Source organism: Drosophila montana, unplaced genomic scaffold, assembly GCF_035044405.1.
Source record: "Drosophila montana isolate Dmon_TW-CO22-7 unplaced genomic scaffold, ASM3504440v1 contig_3217_1, whole genome shotgun sequence".
Lineage (NCBI taxonomy): Eukaryota > Metazoa > Arthropoda > Insecta > Diptera > Drosophilidae > Drosophila > Drosophila montana.
The window spans coordinates 2,566,505-2,585,869 of NW_026998097.1; the positions used below are offsets into that span (position 1 = coordinate 2,566,505).

A 19,365-nucleotide genomic window follows, 5' to 3' on the forward strand; every position below is an offset into this window, starting at 1 on the left:
CAAAAGGCTGACTCCAGTCCAGTTAACGAACTGCCACATGCTTCCAAGAGATATGCCCTCTTGGCACCCCCAATAACAAAGAAAACATGCAGACTGACGTATCTGAGGTCGATCAGCTAAACTCAGCACAAGAAGGTAGTCATATAAAAAACTTGCCGGCCTCAGTGTCTCCCCACGTTTTCGCCCGTGCTAGCACAAGCTTTTCCGTGCCCGATCTAATGGCCAACAACAATGCCCCTACTGGAGGCACGTGGTGAGGCTCCTACTATCGCAAATAGTGGACTTGGACAGTCCGACAGTAGGCGTAAAGCAGGCCTTTGAAAATTAAGATTAGTCTTCCCGCCTTCTTCTTTCAACTTCTGCGCTCTTATCTATTGGATCGAAAGTTCGAAGTCAAAGTTAGGGCAGCAATCTCTCCTGTTCGCAAAATGAAAGCGGGTGACCCCCAATGCAGCGTATTTGGCCCCTTTCTCTACAATTTGTACATGGCAGACATCCCCACTCCGGACGACCTACACGACTTCGCCACCCCAGGCAAACACCTGATAGCCAGATTTGCCGATGACGAGGCAATATTCTACTTCGCCTAATGCGAGTACGAAGCCACTGACGGGGCCCAGAAATACATCCACTTGCTTGAGAGCTGGGCACGCAGGCGGAACATCAAGCTCAATGCCTCGAAGTGCCAGGCAGTCAACTATACACTAAGGCGTGGCAAGGCTCCAGCTAGATAGCAGCCCCACCATTTGCCGCCTTAAGATGGCTAATGCAAACTGGCTAGTAAACCCCAACAGCCCATTGCCACTTCGCTGCAAGCGGGCAGCTTACAATGTCATGGTGGCGCCGACATGGAGATACGGTATCCAGGTCTGGGGCATTGCGTCACGGACAAATCGAAGACGGATTCAGAACCTCCAAAATATGGCCTTGCGCAAAATGCCTGGAGCTGACTGGTACGTCAAAAATTCAGCCTTGCACAAATACCTCAGAATAGCGACCATAGACAGCCAAGTCGGACCTCCTCCAAATACGACAGAGGAGACGTCTCAGAGTCTGCGGACAACTTACGTGACAGTGCAGCCTTATTCAAAAAGCCGGTTTTGACCCAGTCTTCCACTGTAAAGCCTGGAGAACCCAACCAGGCTTGGCGAAACATCCCCTAAGAAAACTGTTTTCTAATAAAATGTATGCTATTTTTAATCCAACACAGTAAACGTTGTAGTGTTAAACATCGGATCTGTGAGGGAAATATCATTGAATATCTCCAGTGCATATAAATCGATCTTGTCCCTTGCCGATGGAGATGTGATTTTTCCCAGGATGTGCAGCGACAAGCTGTGTGTGCACCTGGAGCGTAGCGTAAGTACCCACGCCGTAGACAAAGTGCTTGTGCTATGTGGCTCCTTGAAACGAGTGATACACTTCCTCACCTTCTTCAACAGCAGCGGCGATAAGTTGAGCTTGGTTCGCAGAAGGCTGTAGCGATGAATGCGGCGATGAATGCTGCGTGTATTAGAGTGTGGTACCGGCCGCGACAATGTCTACGAGACTGCAACAACTTCAGGTGTAGCAATCCCTAGGCTCAATTCGAAATTCAGAGATCCTGAGTCAAGGAGGCCTCATTCACCTACAAGAACTGAACCAACTGAACTGAGTTGGGATTGTTTTCAGCAACTAGAAGAGAGAGATTGGCATTGCCGCCTGTGTTCCTTCTGCGACATGAGGAGCGAGCCGAGTGCAAAGATGAGTTGGCAATCGCGCAGGACCCTGTCAAAAAACTGGTGGCCGGGAGCGGAGCTTACGGTTCGATTTTTATCGATTACTTGGAAACGGGGCAAGTTATCGAATATCGGAAACAAACTCGATCTGCGCGGGCACTAGGAGGACCTACAGCTAAAATTTCAAGTCTCTAACTCTTATAGGTTCTGAGATCCTTGCGTTCATACATACGGACGGACGGACATACAGACGGTCATGGCTAGATCGGCTCAGCTGTTAATGCTGATCAAGAATATATATACTTTATGGGGTCGGAGATGCTTCCTTCTGCCTGTTACATACATTTGCACAAATACAATATAGCCTGTTTAACCATTTTTAATGGGTTCAGGGTATAAAAACAGCACTTATGACCCACTGTATGAAAAGCAACCACCCACCAAATTTCGATGCGACAACAATTTTACAACAAGAACAACTTAATAACAAAAGACCGACATTAGAAGTGTTACACATAATAAACCCACCAAACAACAGACGACTAAACTACAAAACGGACACCTAAAACTGCGCCCATTTATGCAGACATATTGAACTGCCAAATAGTTTCAACCTCCACGTCAATGAACGCAGACGTGTAAAACAATGTATGTTTTTTGAATTGTTTAAATAATTGTTTAATTTTATTTAATGTATCTTAATGCTTATTTTTTGTTTGGTTTTTGTGTTAATGCCCTGAAGACGGTTGCCGAAGTGCAGCCTAAATATGTTGGTTCTATTCAAACAAAATTGCGTTTTCATTTTGTCTTATATCTTATAACATCTGAATATTTATCGCCTAAACTCATTTTAATCAAGATTTCACACTTATGTAAACTGATTACTTATAGCTAATTAGCAAATGATGGAACCGGCATAAGAAGTCGTCTTCTTAATATATAACTGAGGAAAGAAGAAGTAAGAGTACCCTAGTCGGGGGTTCTCGACTTACTCAAAAAGTCAAAATTCTGGATCGTACAATGCGGGTACTAGGTGGACTACGTTCAAAATACAGACGGACATACCTCCTGTTACATACGTTAACATTAAAGCAATATACCCTTTTTACTCATTTTCAATGGGTACAGGGTAAAAGAAAAATATTAATATTAACTGTTCTTTATTTTCATTTACTTCATTTAGTCTTTTCTCATTAATTCCTTTAAAATTGCTTGTTTAACTCGGGAGCGTAATGCCCATATGGCCATATCTAATTTGAATTAAGCCACGTCCAATTACTCCAGTCTCTGGCCTTATAAAAACGTTTTTGCACAAGTGTTTCCGTGTTAGTATAAAATACTTCTAGAAATGAAAGTTCTTTTTGAAATATTACTCATTATAATTGTAACGAACGTTTTTACAGCCAAAGGGCACAGAACTACAGTGAAAAGTCGTAATTCACGAGATGATCACCAAGAGCATCATCCGAGTCGTCATCATGGACACAATCAGCTTGCACAACGGCAACCCGAGAATTCATCCGAGCAACATCTATTTAAAAGTAGCAATGGTCCAATACAGAATAAGTATTCTATGCAAAATGAGCAACATCGGCTTTTTGGAGTTTTAAGTGCAGCTAGGAGAAAAATTTTTAAATTGATTAGACCCAAGCCAAAGCTCTTTCGACGGCCGAGGCCACATCGAAGACCAAGGCCACGGCCAAGGCCACATCGAAGACCAAGGCCACATCGAAGACCAAGGCCACATCGAAGACCAAGGCCACATCGAAGACCAAGGCCACATCGAAGACCAAAGCCAAGGCCACCCAGACCCCCACCATTCAGACCGACGACAAAGAAACCCAAACTCGATAGGTTTGTACATATATCTTTCAAATAACAGCAAGTTTTGTGGGACCAAAACCTTTAAAAATGTGTAAAAGGCTATCAGTGTAGAAGGAAGCATATCCGACTACTTTGAATTTTCTTGAGCAGCATCAATATGATATTTAAACATATCACATAGCCTTCGAGGCCTGGAGACATCAAATTTAGGATGTTTATGATGATGGTATGATCCAGAATATTCAAGTTTCGGTCATAATCAAGCCGTTAACATTTTTTAAAGATCGGACACTAAGCTCCGAAGTTATTCGCATCCGATGCATAAAGTACACAGCTTGCGGTGTGGGTGTATAGAAGGAATTTCGAATATTCTGTCAGCCGCTTGATAATTGGGTTAGGGTAACTCCCAGTCGGGGACTCCCAAGTAGAGCGTTTTTACACATTTTCTATTGCAAGATATATGCATATTCAAATTTTCTATATTTTCAATTTGTTTGCCCTCTTATAGTTCTTTGACATTGAACGGCGAAATATCCGTAGATATAAACCCAACAGTATTTTCGACAACATCCACTGAACCTGAATCTTCTGAGGCGTCGGCAGATCCTTATTATACAGAAGAAACTGATTCGATGTCTACAGAAGAGATTGATTCGATGTCTACAGAAGAGATTGATTCGATGTCTACAGAAGAAATTGATTCGATGTCTACAGAAGAAATTGATTCGATGTCTACAGAAGAAATTGATTCGATGGCTACAGAAGAAATTGATTCTAATTCTAAAGAAGATACATAGTATTGCTTTAAGTTTCGGATTATAAAACACAAATTTAAAAAATTGATGCGAACCTAAAGAGACGGCCGGAAAAAGATGACTGCATAACCCCCTTTGATTTAGATATGGCAAGAATAATATTGGTTATAATGGCAGCTACAAAAGGCAAATCGTGTGAGTTCAAACCTTGAAAATATCCTGTTTGCCACCTATAATAAAATTCGTATCTAAAAATTTTGGTTAACCATGGAGCTATCGTACCTGTTACCTGTTTGTTACCTATTTTGGTATAACACTGAAAGTTTGCCGAATCCTGAGCAAGAATAAATCATAAATATGTTGGGCAGTGCAGTTGCCTTTATGGGAGACTCTGCAGTGTGTTACAATATACCTTTGAATAAATAAAACTGATCACCACATTCGAAAAAGTACATTGAACAATTTTATTTTCATTGATATTTAATGTCAATGTTATTTTATGTCAATAAGGAAGAAAAAACTAGATTAGCCAAAAATTAAAACTACAATAAAGGTATCCGTATATTTGAACTAACAGCAAGCTGTTCATTATATTTATATTTTGGTTATTATTATATCTATTTACCAGCGGGTATAACCCGGCCTTGCCCTTGGCACGTATAATTAAATGTTGTCAAAAAGCTTTAAGCGAAAAACTTTTATTCAAACGCTTTCCGCTAATTTACCGCTGTTGCGATTTCCCAAATCGCTAAAACACGTATTCATTGAGTTCTTATGTAGAGCTTTAAAAATTAGTGTAAGCGTCTGGCAGCCTCGACCCATGGCCATTCGCAGCAAATCGATAATTATGCGAAGAAGTATTGAGTTAAGCACCTCAAGAGTGGGAAGCTAAGCAGCAAGGAATAAGTACAGAAGACGGACGATACTTAAGAATATAATTTCTAAGCCAATCTTTGTAAAGTTAACGATATTAAACTATCCTATCCTTCACGAATGTTTGTATAAGCTAATATCACTCAGTCAACCTGACGATTCTTGCATTAGTTTAAACCAAATCGGACAAAACTTTAAACTTCACCAAAAAACCTCGAATTGCACTTTCCACCGAGGCTGCATTGATTTTGCCAAAAAAGTGGAACACGTCTCAAATGATTTTTTATGTAGATCCATGGAAATGAATTTGAGCGCCAAACGTCACCCACCAAATCTTTAACCCCAATTTCCACCAAGGAGGAACGGATTTTCCTAAAAGTGTGAAACACCCCTCAAATGAATTTGCGCCAAGATCTTTGAAAATGAGTTTGAGAACGATTGGATGGTAAACGAAAAAGTTTCATACAAACGTTTTTCGCGATTTTTCGACACTTGCGGGTGGAATTTCCCGAAACCCCGTCTTAACGTGCACCTTCATCACCTAAGGTAACTACAGTCAAAACTTCATCTTCCCAACTCTTACGGTATGGGTTGTGCGTTGATCACCAATCAGTCGGTCAATAGGTGATTCAATCAGTCAGTCAGTCCGGACAAATAGTTTTCTATATAGAGAATATTTATTACTAGCTCATTTTAATCAAGATTTCACAGTTTTGTAAGCTTATTAGTATGGAACCGGCAACAGAAATCGTCTTCTTAGTATATAATTGCGGAAATGAGAAGTAAAAGTACCCTTAAAATTCAAAATTCTGGTGTTGACACAAAATCGTACAGAGTGGGTACTAGGTGGACCTGCGCTCAAAATATGGACAGATCGACATGGCCATATCGACTTTATCGGGTCGAACATATCTCGTGTTTAATACGTTGACATAAAAGCAATATACCCTCTTCGACTCACTTTCAATGGTTACAGGATATGAGAAAAATAATTTTATATAATACAAGTTTATTATATAATTTATTTTCTTCTCATAAAGTCTTATACAAATGTTTGTTTAACTAGGGATCGGGATGTCCATATGGCCATATCTAATACGAATTAAGCCACGTCCAATTACTCCAGTCTCTGGCCTTATAAAAACGTTTGTGCACAAGTTATTCCGTGTTAGTATAAAATACTTGTAGAAATGAAAGTTATATTTGAAATATTACTCCTTGCTGTTTTAACGAACATTCTCACAGCCGAAGGGCGCAATTATATTAAAAGTCGTAATTCACAACCCAAGGATTCATCCCAGCAACAACTACTTGAAAGTAGCAATGGTCGAATACAGAATAACGTTTCTTTGAGAAATCAGCAACATCGGTTTTTGGGAACTTTAAAAAGAATTTGGAAATTTATTAAGAAATTGTTTAAACCCAAGCGAAGGCGCCATCGAAGACCCAAGACCCAAGACGGCCAAGACGACGGTCAGGATCTCCATCCAAACCGTAAAGACCGAAGCCGACGTCAAAGAAACCAAAACTGACAAAACCAACAAAGAAACCCAGCCCGAAGATAAAAAAAAAACAATAAATGTAAAAAAGAAGAAAACAAAACACGAAAGGTATGTACTTTCTATCATATACCAGCCAGTATTGTGCCCTTTGGAAATGTGTAAAAGGATATCGATGTAAGAAATGTCGATGATGATGATATGATCCAGAATATTGAACTTTGGTCGCCCCATAGTCTAAGGCTTTGGTATATATGTTATATATTGGAATATTGGAAGTGGGTGTATAGAAGAACGTCCATGTCGGGCATTCCCAAGTAGAGCGTGTTTACTTGGTTTTATTGAAAGATATACGTGTGCGAATTTTCAATATATTCAATTTCTTTGCACCCTTAGGATTCCGATACACAACTGAAGATGCGACAACATCCACTCTACCTGAATCTATTGAGGAGATGACAGATCCTAAATCTGCACGAGGTACTAAAGCATCTAGGTGAAAAATGTATCAGATTATAAACAACAAATTTTTAAAATTGGATCGAACCTAAATATACTTCCGTGAAAAGATGGCGGCATAGCCCCTTTTGTTTTAATTAAGGCAAGACTAACATTGATTTGAATGGCATGAAAATTATACCGAATCCCAAACAAGAACTAATTATGGATACATTGAACAATTTTACTTTCATGACATCAAATTATATAAGCATATACTTCATGCGCACCTCATTCGGCGATTGATATTACTTTTCCATCCATTTCTCGGTCATGATAAATACAATATAGTTTAAATAGATATTAATATTTGGGTTAAAGGTCGATCGATTGAAAAACTAAAAGCTGCTTTCAAACTAATTTAGCAAAAAGGTAATCGTGTTGTTTTGAACTAACAGGGAGTAGTTCAATATATTTATATTTTTGTTATATTTTTATTTCCGATTATTATTACATCGAGAAGATATCCGATTTGGATGAAGGAGGGCATCAGGCTATGGTAAGACAATCACTAGCGAGGAGAGATCGGTTGAACTACGCCAATGACAATAACTAAACTCGCAATGTTTCACAATGTGTGTCAGGAAGGTTTAAATGCTTCGTGATCGTTTTTGGAGGCCTCGCAGTGTTGCATATTTAAAAGCAACGCTGAGCTGTCCAGTAACTCACGAAAAACAAGTTCTTTTTTATGAACTTTTACAACCGACTATTATATTTTCCTTCTTTCTTAACCGATCTTGATAAAAATTTGAACAGTATAAAATATTCGTGTGTTCTCAAAAATTGCATTAAAATTGTGGCTTTAATTGGTGGGCAATACAAATTGTATGTGGTGGTAGCCGTGTGCTGGTGATAGGTAAAGTAACAGATACTTGATATATATACATATACCATTCTAGCAGCTACATGTTAAGTTTAGTGACTGTAGCTCTAAAAATTCGATATCGATTTTTATCGATTTCTTGGAAACGGGGCAAGTTATTGATTATCGGAGACCTGGCCTACGGTCCAAATTTCAAGTCTTTAGCTCTTATAGGTTCTGAGATTCTTGCGTTTATACATACGGACGGACACGCGGACTAATTGATGCTGATCCAGACTATATATACTTGCGGTCGAATATGCTTCCTTCTGGGTTCAGGGTATAACAAGAAAGAAAGATTATCTTCGGCACTTCGAAGATAAAATACCCTAGTATAACAACGGCTTAAGTGGGTGAAGCTCGTAAGTGCGTAATAAAGGATGTTTAGATGTAGAGGATGCGTGGAGGATATTGAAAGGATATGGCTCTTATACAAGAACCACATTAAAACTAGAAAAAGTTAGTCAAGTCAAGTTATTTTAAAACAATAATTATATTCAATAACTTAACCTCACACCTATGCCAGCTATATGTAAGACTAGACCGAGAATAGAGGCAGACCGAAGAACAAAAAGATGGACGAACATGCAGTGAAACAGATAAGCAGACGGACATGTCTTTTGATATTGCCCAATATACTTTTTGCGGTTGGAGATGTCTCCTTCTTTGATTTGCAGTTTTCATGTCAAAACTATTAATCCCTCTACCAGAGTATAATGATAGGGTCAGAAAATAATTCAGGGAAAATTATTTATCTTCGATTATACTTATATACCCAAAGGTTTCCAAACACTCTCAATCGGTGGAGAAAAAAATAATGTTTTCACGGCTCTCCAAATACAATTAATCATTGACTCCAAAATGACTTAAAGAATAATTAAACATGGGATTACCAGACTTGTAATATAATATTTAATTATATAAAAACTAGCAGGTATTCCTTGGTCTTGCCCGTGGCACGTATTAAATAAATTTTCTCGAAGCTCTTTGAAGATGATTTAGTAACCGATCGGTCGGTAAACAAAAAACTTTCGTACAACCGTTTTCTCTGAATATACCACTGTTTCAGGTAAAATTTGCCAAATCGCTGAAGCAATACATTAAGATCTTATGAAGAGCTTTCAAAATAAGTCTGAACCAAATCGCCAAAAAAAATCTTGTAATCGCATTCTCCATCGATGCAACTTGGTTTCCGAGAAAAGTGTGAAACACGTCTCAAATGATTTTTTTAAATCATTGACCCCCATTTCCACCTATGAGGGATGGTCTAAGGAGTTTGAAGATCCGTACACGACAAAAAGCTTTCATATATCTGTGGTAAGACCTATATTAGAGTATGCCTCATGTATCTGGTCGCAACAATACTCTATTCGTCAAATCAGAATTGAATCTGTACAGATATAATTATTGTTGTTTGCCCTTCGTGGTTTAAATTGGCATCCTCGTGTGCTGTTACCGTCATACTCCAGTAGACTTCTGCTGATTCATTTTCTTTCTATAATTAATTGTAGAACCATGCTTGAGGTAATATTATGTCATAAGTTAGTTACGGGTGTAATCGACTTTTCTGGATTGACTAGTAAATTAAACTTTTCTATCCCTACTAGACTAACGTAATTAAACACCTTTATCACTTCAGTTTTGTTCAACTAGCTATGCCTTGGTCGGTTGGGCTGGAGGTGTATAAAACTATTTGTATAAAACTGATTGTCCTGACTGACTAACATAATGACTCAACGCACAGCCCGTACAGTAAGAGCTAGGAAACCAAAATGTTCCCTGTAGTTTCCTAATATGATGAAGGTGCTCGCTAAGACGGGGTTTCGGAATATTCCACCCGCATCTATGGAAAAATCGAGAAAAATGTTTGTATGCAATTTTTATGTTTACCATCCGATCGGCCTCAAACTCATTTTCAAATATCTTTGTTCAAATTCATTTGTTTCACACTTTTCAAAAAATGCATTCCTCCTTTGTGGAATGGTGACGCTTCCCGCTCAAATTCATTTCTAAGGATCTATACGAAAAATCATTTGAGACGTGTTTCACGCTTTTCGCAGAATCCAAATTTCTTCGGTAGAATTGTGAATCAATGTTTTAAGCTGTGTCCGATTTACTTCAAATTGTTTTCAAAGCTCTACATAAAAACTTAAAAACATACGTGATTCAGCGATTTGGGAAATTTGGGAAAACGTTTGTATGAAGGTTGTTTGTTTACCGTCCGATCAGTGTCAAAATCAATTTTAAAGCTTTTTGAGAAATTTTAGTTTATACGTGCTACGGGCAAGGCCGAGTTATACCCGCCAGTTATATATATATATATATATATATATATATCGAATATATATATATATATATATATATATCGAATATATATATATATATATATATAATAATAATAATTATCGCTTAAACACATTTTAATCAAGATTTCACAATTATGTAATCTGATTACGTATAGCTAATTAGCAAATGTATGGAGCCGGCAACAGAAGTCGTCTTCTTAGTATATAATTGAGAAAAGAAGAAGTAAGAGTACCCTAGTCGGGGGTTTCCGACTTACTTCAAAATTCAAAATTCTGGAGTTGACACAAAATCGTACAGCGCGGGTACTAGATACTATATGACAGATCGACATGGCCATATCGACTTTATCATGTCGAACATATCTCCTGTTTAATACGTTGACATAAAAGCAATATACCCTCTTCGACTCATTTTCAATGGTTACAGGATATGAGAAAAATAATTTTATATAATACAAGTTTATTATATAATTTATTTTCTTCTCATAAAGTCTTATACAAATGTTTGTTTAACTAGGGATCGGGATGTCCATATGGCCATATCTAATACGAATTAAGCCACGTCCAATTACTCCAGTCTCTGGCCTTATAAAAACGTTTGTGCACAAGTTATTCCGTGTTAGTATAAAATACTTGTAGAAATGAAAGTTATATTTGAAATATTACTCCTTGCAATTTTAACGAACATTCTCACAGCCGAAGGGCGCAATTATATTAAAAGTCGTAATTCACAACCCAAGGATTCATCCCAGCAACAACTACTTGAAAGTAGCAATGGTCGAATACAGAATAACGTTTCTTTGAGAAATCAGCAACAACGGTTTTTGGGAACTTTAAAAAGAATTTGGAAATTTATTAAGAAATTGTTTAAACCCAAGCGAAGGCGCCATCGAAGACCCAAGACCCAAGACGGCCAAGACGACGGTCAGGATTTCCATCCAAACCATAAAGACCGAAGCCGACGTCAAAGAAACCAAAACTGACAAAACCAACAAAGAAACCCAGCCCGAAGATAAAAAAAAAAACAATAAATGTAAAAAAGAAGAAAACAAAACACGAAAGGTATGTACTTTCTATCATATACCAGCCAGTATTGAGCCCTTTGGAAATGTGTAAAAGGATATCGATGTAAGAAATGTCGATGATGATGATATGATCCAGAATATTGAACTTTGGTCGCCCCATAGTCTAAGGCTTTGGTATATATGTTATATATTGGAATATTGGAAGTGGGTGTATAGAAGAACGTCCATGTCGGGCATTCCCAAGTAGAGCGTGTTTACTTGGTTTTATTGAAAGATATACGTGTGCGAATTTTCAATATATTCAATTTCTTTGCACCCTTAGGATTCCGATACACAACTGAAGATGCGACAACATCCTGAACCTGAATCTACTGAGGCGATGACAGATCCTAAATCTACACGAGGTACTGGGGAATCTAGGCGAAAAAATGTATCAGATTATAAACAATAAATTAACACTACATCCGGGAAAAGATGACGGCATAGCCCCTTTTGTTTTAATTCAGGCAAGACTAATATTGATTTGAATGGCAGCTACAAAAGACAAATCGTGTGATTTTCAAAACATGAAAATATCCTGTATGAACAATTTTACTTTCATGACATCAAATTATATAAGCATATACTTCATGCGCACCTCATTCGGCGATTGATATTACTTTTTCACCCATTTCTGCTGATGCCGTGCCCCAGATTTGGACGGCGTAGGTACAAAAGTCCGTCAGGAGTTTAGTCCGGAGTTTTAGTAGCCAGTCGAACTTTTCAACTCCAGGGGGACACCCAGTTAGCATATGGAGATGGTTTTATCAAAGGTTTTTCCTGGCAACAACCTTTGCGTAGCGTGAAGGTGATGCAGGCGGGCTTGACTCAGTTTATTGCAATGTTACAGTTCACAGTCCAGATTTCGACCAACAGCAGTGTGCCAGTATGCACAGCATTGTTTTCGGACTGTATGGTTTGATACGAAGCCAACACGACTGTGTCATACGTTGAATACGTTGCCACCAGCATTATACTATGGTAGGGAGGTCGGACGGATACGGCGTGTACAGCTCAGGGCCAAGCTTTTGTCTTTGACGGACACATTGAAGGTAAGGTCTGCCAGGAATAAGGATGCTGAAATATGTCTCTTGACGAGCAAAAACTCCAACGGGCTATTTCGTCTGCTCGAATACCTTCAGCAAGTGGTTGACTACCCGGTGGACTTGCTCGGGGCAGCCGTTAGACTTTTTTGAAACCAAACTGGCCTCCTGACCTCATCGAGCTCCAAAAGTCTGCACAGCAGGAGACGCTCAAAGACTTTCGAGAGCGTCGGTAGCAGGCTGCTTGCCATAATCAGCATTTAGGAGTCTTCCCTAGCCCGATCAGTTCAAGCAAAATTTGTATATACTGACGCGAGGTTCAACATGACTCTTCCGGATCCCAGTCGGATGATTGCGCTCTGTATATGCCAGTGGCACGGCGACTCCAGCGGGTTGTGGGAGGTTGTGGGGTGACGTGATTAGAATAGTGCTCCTCCATGTTTAATGTTGTCTGGAACTCTAAAGGTGATACAAGAGCAGAAGTGGGTCTCCGTTGGAAGAAACAAATCAATGTTGTTGCGCTTAATGACGGCGGAGACTTCATTCGCCTTGGAGAATACCCCATTGGCGTCCCACAATGCCACCCTTAAGAAGGTCATTTTAAGAACTGCTAATTTTAGACATGTAAAAGCTGTCCAATCTGGCGGAGCGAGCTCTGCATTCGCTGGGCTGGCAATAGCACAGGAATCTGTCAAAAGTTTCCAAACCTCAAATATCATTACTATCTGGAAACAAATCGTTGTTAGTCGAGAAATCTATTTGTTTTATTACCTTGAAATTTAAATCAAGCATTCTTACAGATCGTTTGTTAAGCAGAAGCATAGGAAGGTATCTAATCAGAAATCGAAAAACTTAATTCAGGACGGCGCAAAACCCTCACAATAACTGGAAAGCAAACTAAGTAAAATAAATGAGTGTGTGGCAAAATGGGAAGCATTTGATAATAATATTAATAATGTAGACCTAAAAAAGAAATAAGAAAAAGCCTTTGATGCGACCCAAACCAGGTGTAAATAATGTGCCAAGCAACCTCCTCGCAAGGTCTGAGGTTAGTTTCATTAGAAAGTAAACGAAGTAAATTTAATGAGTCTATGGCAAAATAGGATTCGTTTGATAAAATTATTAATAATGTAGACATCGAAAAAAGTTAGAAAAAGTCTTTGATGCGACCCAAACATAGTCTTAGGGTTTTGCTAACATAAAATGGGGAAAATTGATAACAGAAACTTCGAACTCTAATTGAATTTAGATGCTAGCTGTACATTTTTTGACTTTCAATTGCTGGAAAACTAATTTCTATTTGTAAACAGCTCTGGCGAAGCGAAAGTTTTTTCTATTATCTTTTCCTGCTTAGGGGAAACAGATTTAAGACAACACATTGCTACATTCTGTTCATGTTCATATTACAAACAGCTTAAGCTTTCCAGTTTTTGTTTTTATTTGTCTAAATTTGTTTTTATTTAAATAGCATCATTTTGAAATCAGAGATCAGGAGTTCGTCTGAATGTACGCTCGTGGTGATGTTTATTGCCCTTATCCCTGGTCCCTGGCCGAAACGTGTAGCTGAATCAGCAGAGTTTACTTGGCAACAGTTTCCCATGCCAGCGGGCCGTAGTAAGTATATCATACATGCAACATTAAGCTCAACAGAAGCGCCACAGGAAAGCCCACACCACACTGCTATGGCCAGCAGTTTGTTGGCCAAGTCAACACGTAAGCAGAATCCCAATCTGTGCGAAAGGATTGCCGTCTGTGTGTTTGCGTGTGTGTGTGTGTGTGTGTGTGTGTGTGTGTGTGTGTGTGTGTGTGTGTGTGTGTGTGTGTGTGTGTGTGTGTGTGTGTGTGTGTGTGTGTGTGTGTGTGTGTGTGTGTGTGTGTGTGTGTGTGTGTGTGTGTGTGTGTGTGTGCTGACCTCAGTATATTTTGCGAATGTCAGAGTGAAATCCGGACATTTATCATGATTCAAATGAATTATTGAAGTATATTTCTTTGGCATTCCCTATTGGGCTATCGAAAGCCACACACACACACACACACACACACACACATGTTTTTCACTCCCTCCCTCGTTTCCATTGAAAATGGGTTAGGTCAACTGGTCGTTGTTGGGTCACAGGACCTCTGTGATTTGTTGATTTACTTCCTTACTGGAACTGTGCTTAAACTTAACCCACAACAATACAGCAAACTCTCCCCCTGAATTTAGAGATATAAATTTAGTTTTATATATTTATGAGATGTCTGAATTGACCAGAACATCGCGTTTTCTAAGTAGTACTTAAGTTAATTTAAATTAAAGTCGATTAATTTCTTCAAACTCAGTCTAAACTATTGCCCAGGCCAACTGGTTTAACAATGTCTGGGCTTTTGGATCGTTGTTAAATTTATTAAGAAACATAAAAAATTACAAATAAACTGAATTAAGATATCACATCGGAAGCTGTTTAGGACATAGACCTTAAAAACTTTCCTTTTGAAGCATACGAGAGTGCAAAGATCGGTTCTGTTTCATTTAAAAGTTAGGGAGAGAAGCGGGCAACTTCCATGTGTGTGGAAAATTCGTATTTTATACATGATGCCGTGACCTTACACTCCATCAGAAAAGAATGCAATACCCTTCTTTTATCCTCGTAGCGGGTATTACAATCTGTTCATTAAATCTATATTTATATATATGTATATATTGTGCATTAACAGCCGGGTTGATATAACCAAGTTCGTCTGTCTGTTTCTATGCTTACTAGTCTCTAAGTTCTACAATTAACTTCCTAAAACTTTGCATATGTTCGTCCTTCTGTTGAAGGCAACACCACTATATATAAAATAGGTTATTCTGTGTTGCCAAACTCAGCACTGATGGCTTTACTATTCTTTCATCAAATAGTTAACAAGAGCTATTACATATTGCATGACTAATTTGTTAGTGCAATAAATCCAAAACACATTCAAGCACAACATACTGCGCAGATTAACTTAAAATAATTATAGAAAAGTTATGACAAAGTGTATAATTAATTTAAAGCAATAAATTTATTGAATAACTATTTTTGCAAGAATTTGATTTGATTTGATTCGTTTTAGAGATGTATGTATTTATATGGCATATGACTTTTCAAGGTCAAGAAATATTGAGAATTATTTTATGACCGATTCTTTTCATAGCCCTTTACGATATTGAGCTTCGATGTTGATAAGATTTCGCTCATTTGTAAGAATAATTAAGAATAATCTGTATTGAAAAACAAAAGAGTTATTCATCTCAATAAAAACAGATTGTAAATATATTTACTGCCAATCGATTTAATAAACTTGACAATCCTTACAATGAACGCACACAAAAACGGATCAATTTGAAGATAAGTTAATTATCGTCTTGTCAAATCAACCTTGCATTTATTTAGTTGATCATTTAAATTGTTAATAGCTTGTTTCCTACACGGTGATACGGGCGGCAAACCAGCCGTACAAATCAAGGAATCTACTATTTTGATAAGCATCATCGGAATTTGGGCCAGCGCTGCCAAGCCGCAGATGATCACACAAGAATTGATGATGGCTTCGCAGGAGTTGATCAAGTCTTCGAGTTTTTGAATTAATATATTCAAGCCATTTTCCAGAACTCCCTCGCATTTGACTATATCGTCTTTACTCTGCTCCAAGTTTTTCTTGAAACCTACAAATATTTCCATCGAAAGTGATGCGAAGAGAGCTGTGCGTGGCTCGGTTTTATTCTGTGACATTAATTCGCTCGAATTCTCCAACTGCTCGGTTTTATTCTGTGACATTAATTCGCTCGAATTGTCCAACTGCTGACCTTCAGTTAGGCAAATCTGTAAATTATTGCGCTGAATTTGTGTAAGAAATTGATATTAAAACAGACCAACATACGCTGCTGACACCGACGAGAAATAAAAGTGATAAGTAGCCCATTTTGCCGCAACCAGCTCTTACTTCGGTTTGAATTAGGTCAACCGGGATCAGCTCTTAAAAAGAATGTCCCTCAACCCTAACTAAACGCATTTGGCTCACTTATAAACCTTATAATTTAACTTTGCACACTTTTAGACGAACTGAAACCGAATTTACGTGTCCACTTTGTGGTCTTACATCATTTATATAATAAAAGGAAAACAGTAAACAGAATAAAATTGCTTTCTAGTCCATAGTGATAGAACGACTCCGACAGCTTAAATGGTTTAGAATGACTTTTATAAAAATAAGTTAGTTCCCTGTAACATAGTTATACCATACCTCACAGCCATACCAAGTCCAGATTTGATAAAAAAATGTATCACTTAACCAATTTAACCACAAGTTTTATTTAATTACTTCTGTGTTTGGATCTTGATGGGATCTTGATTTAATTTATAGAAGAAGATCTATAAGTGCTATAGAATATTCGTTTATTCTCCCAAGGGAAACAGCATTAAAGTTGTGGCATAAATTTGTATGTAGTTCCAATCGATATTTATTTGATTTATAGCAATGGGGCAGACGCGATGGGGTGGCGATTGCTATAAAATTAAATATATATTTGATTTTTACTAATTTATTAGAAGCGACATGGCAAATTTGCTGACTCTAGCTCTAATGCCCAAGAGATTTGTTCAAAAACAGGACTCGATATTGATTTTTATCAACTGTTTGGAAATGAGGCAAGTCATCGATGATTAGAAACAAGCTCATACTGGGCGGACACTACGAGGACCTTCGTTTAAATATTCTCTAGCTTATATAGGTTATATAGGATTGACGCGTTCATACACACGTACGGACGTACAAACGGAACAGACTAGACTAGACATGACTAGATAAACTGGGCTATTAATGCTAATTTAGTATATATATATATTTTCTAGGGTCGGAGGTGCTTCCTTCTGCCTGTTACATACATTTGCACAAAACCATTATACCCTTTTTTTAGGGTGTATAAAAGCTGCGCTAATCAGCACAGTTTATTATGAACAACAGGAGTTTCAACCTTTTATAATTTTTTGAAACATTCATCGGTCTTTTTAAGAGCCGATTTGTATTTCTCCAATGCTTTGCCCTGGCACTGTAAGGGATTACTCACATTTTCACTGTAGTTACCTTATATGATGGAAGTGCACTTGTTTTCGCGAAAATAATTTATATATATATATCTTTGGTTTACTCTCCGGTTGACCTCAAAGATCTCTGTTCAAATTCATTTGAGGGATGTTTGACACTTTTCGCGAAATCCACCTTGGTGGAAATCTGTTTTTGCAAAATCGAAGCTTTCACTGTGAAAATGGGATTTAAAGTATTGTCCGATTTACTTCAAACTTATTCTCGAATCCCTTCATAAAAACTTAAAAGGAATTTCATCGATTTATAAAACTCCATCCGCAACTGATATATTGGCTTAAAATCTTTGCATGAAAGTTTTTTAATTATCAACCGATTGCCACCAAATTCTTTTTGAATATCTCTGATAGGGGTTACGCATTGTTCGCAAAATTCACTCCTCCTGAATGATAATTGCGGGTCAAAGGTTGAATGAACAAATGCTTATTTTACGACAGACGCTCTGTACTAAAGGAAATTTATTGATGAATAAGTTCCGTTTTATTGTCCGATTTTTATTAAATTTTCAGGTCATGAATCGAGTTTAGAAAAGCTCGTGTATTAAGAGTTTCTCACGTACTAGCTCCATATGGAGCCAGATTTAATGGAGACGGAAAAAGCTACAACTCATAATTATCGATGATTGGGCCTAAATTCACAATCCTTGTTCGCTGGAATCATCTGGATCACTCTGTCAATATAGCTGTTAAGGAATTTATCGCTCGAAAGTTGAGTTCTGATATAAAACACATTTTTGTTTTTCAAGATATCTTAATACTTATTCTCCTCACACATTCAAGCCCTTCCGCCTTATGTCCATAAGGGCAGCAGTTTTCTCATATTCGAATCATTTTGGGCTATCCAAGAATAATTACTCATGTAGTTTTGTTCCACTAGGACCTCTGCTAAGTGACCTGGGCAGGAGTATGCATAATAGACTATCCTTCTTCTCAGACAAACAAAGCCAACTTAATAGCCCCAAGCAGGAGTGCGCTTGGCGTGCAGTTAACGAGCTGAAATTTCGGAGAAAAGTTTTTGTGTGTCACGCTTTCTTAATACTAAATATTACCCAAATATTGGAGCTTTGGATGGGGCAACTAGGGGTGTTATTTAATTGTGAACATGGCGCGGCAAGGGCTATGTAAATTACTTAATCTGCATGCGAAGACAATTACCAATCAACAGAGTATTAAGCGTTAATCGCTTTAAACAATGCCAAGGCAAACAAAACAGTTCAAGTACATTTCGGGGCACGCGATTGGCATTTACTGTCTTTAGCTAATTTTCGGGCAGGGAACCACCCTGACCAGCAGCATTTAATGAGAGGCCCCAAATCGAAGAGGACAAACCATTTTTGGGGCAATCAGTCAACAATCCAGCACGAGGAGCTGGCACCCGCAGGTGCCCCATCCACAGAACGTGTCCAATTTTACTAATTAGAGCAAATATTTGGCTACTTGATAAATTTGGTGGGGCCAGCACCACCCACCCGGCACCGCCCACTCATTACCAACACGCTCACTTGAGCCAGCATTTTGGGTCCTCTCTCCCTCCCTCCGGGAACCCGCCGCCTGGCATGGAATTTAATTACGCGCCAAGCTCAAGGAGACAAAAATCAGTCAACCCCATTTATAACCTCGTCCCAGCCACTCAAGCAGACCGGCGCTCCATTTGTTTGCTAGAAATTACTTTTATGTGCCGTCCAAGTTTGTCAGGAGGTCCGCTCGCAACCATCCGGATCCCTATAGTTGTGTACGCAGTTAAAGATTTGATTATGTTTGAACAATTTATTGAAGCGAATAGTCAAGTTTTTAATAGCCCAAAACCCAATTCGT

At 38.4% G+C, this 19,365-nt stretch overlaps 1 protein-coding gene and 4 long non-coding RNA genes across 10 annotated transcripts in view; 4 read left to right on the forward strand and 1 right to left on the reverse strand.

The window, feature by feature from the left end:
- Window positions 1-5,477, forward strand: part of LOC135433275 (uncharacterized) — a 41,807-nt gene extending 36,330 nt beyond the window's left edge. Inside the window, exons 1-3 of one of the 4 annotated variants that reach the window (XR_010437058.1) lie at window positions 2,831-2,847; window positions 3,122-3,572; window positions 4,051-4,749. Coding sequence is in view for 1 of the 4 variants with exons in the window: in XM_064689290.1 (XP_064545360.1) it covers window positions 3,122-3,155 (34 nt within the window). In the remaining 3 variants the exon portion in view is untranslated. The other 3 variants (XR_010437057.1, XR_010437056.1, XM_064689290.1) reach the window with 3 other exon arrangements.
- The window catches only part of LOC135433282 (uncharacterized), a 79,982-nt gene that overhangs the window by 51,133 nt on the left and 9,484 nt on the right, over window positions 1-19,365 (forward strand). The window contains exon 1 of one of the 2 annotated variants that reach the window (XR_010437062.1): window positions 13,881-14,056. The exons of the other annotated variant lie outside the window; for it this stretch is intronic. This is a non-coding gene — a long non-coding RNA (uncharacterized LOC135433282). Of the gene's footprint in view, window positions 1-13,880; window positions 14,057-19,365 lie in introns of those variants that run through there. 2 annotated transcript variants of the gene reach the window in all.
- LOC135433301 (uncharacterized) lies at window positions 5,990-7,645 on the forward strand. Of its 2 annotated transcripts, XR_010437076.1 has the most exons (3): window positions 6,328-6,780; window positions 7,066-7,539; window positions 7,631-7,645. It is a non-coding gene; the product is annotated as an uncharacterized LOC135433301 (long non-coding RNA). The 2 variants fall into 2 exon arrangements; XR_010437075.1 differs by lacking the exon at window positions 7,631-7,645 and having other exon boundaries at window positions 5,990-6,780; window positions 7,066-7,249.
- On the forward strand, window positions 10,558-11,845 carry LOC135433300 (uncharacterized). Its single transcript, XR_010437074.1, has 2 exons — window positions 10,558-11,397; window positions 11,683-11,845. It is a non-coding gene; the product is annotated as an uncharacterized LOC135433300 (long non-coding RNA).
- On the reverse strand, window positions 15,723-16,585 carry LOC135433281 (uncharacterized). Its single transcript, XR_010437061.1, has 2 exons — window positions 16,331-16,585; window positions 15,723-16,272 (listed from the first exon to the last, which is right to left on the reverse strand). It is a non-coding gene; the product is annotated as an uncharacterized LOC135433281 (long non-coding RNA).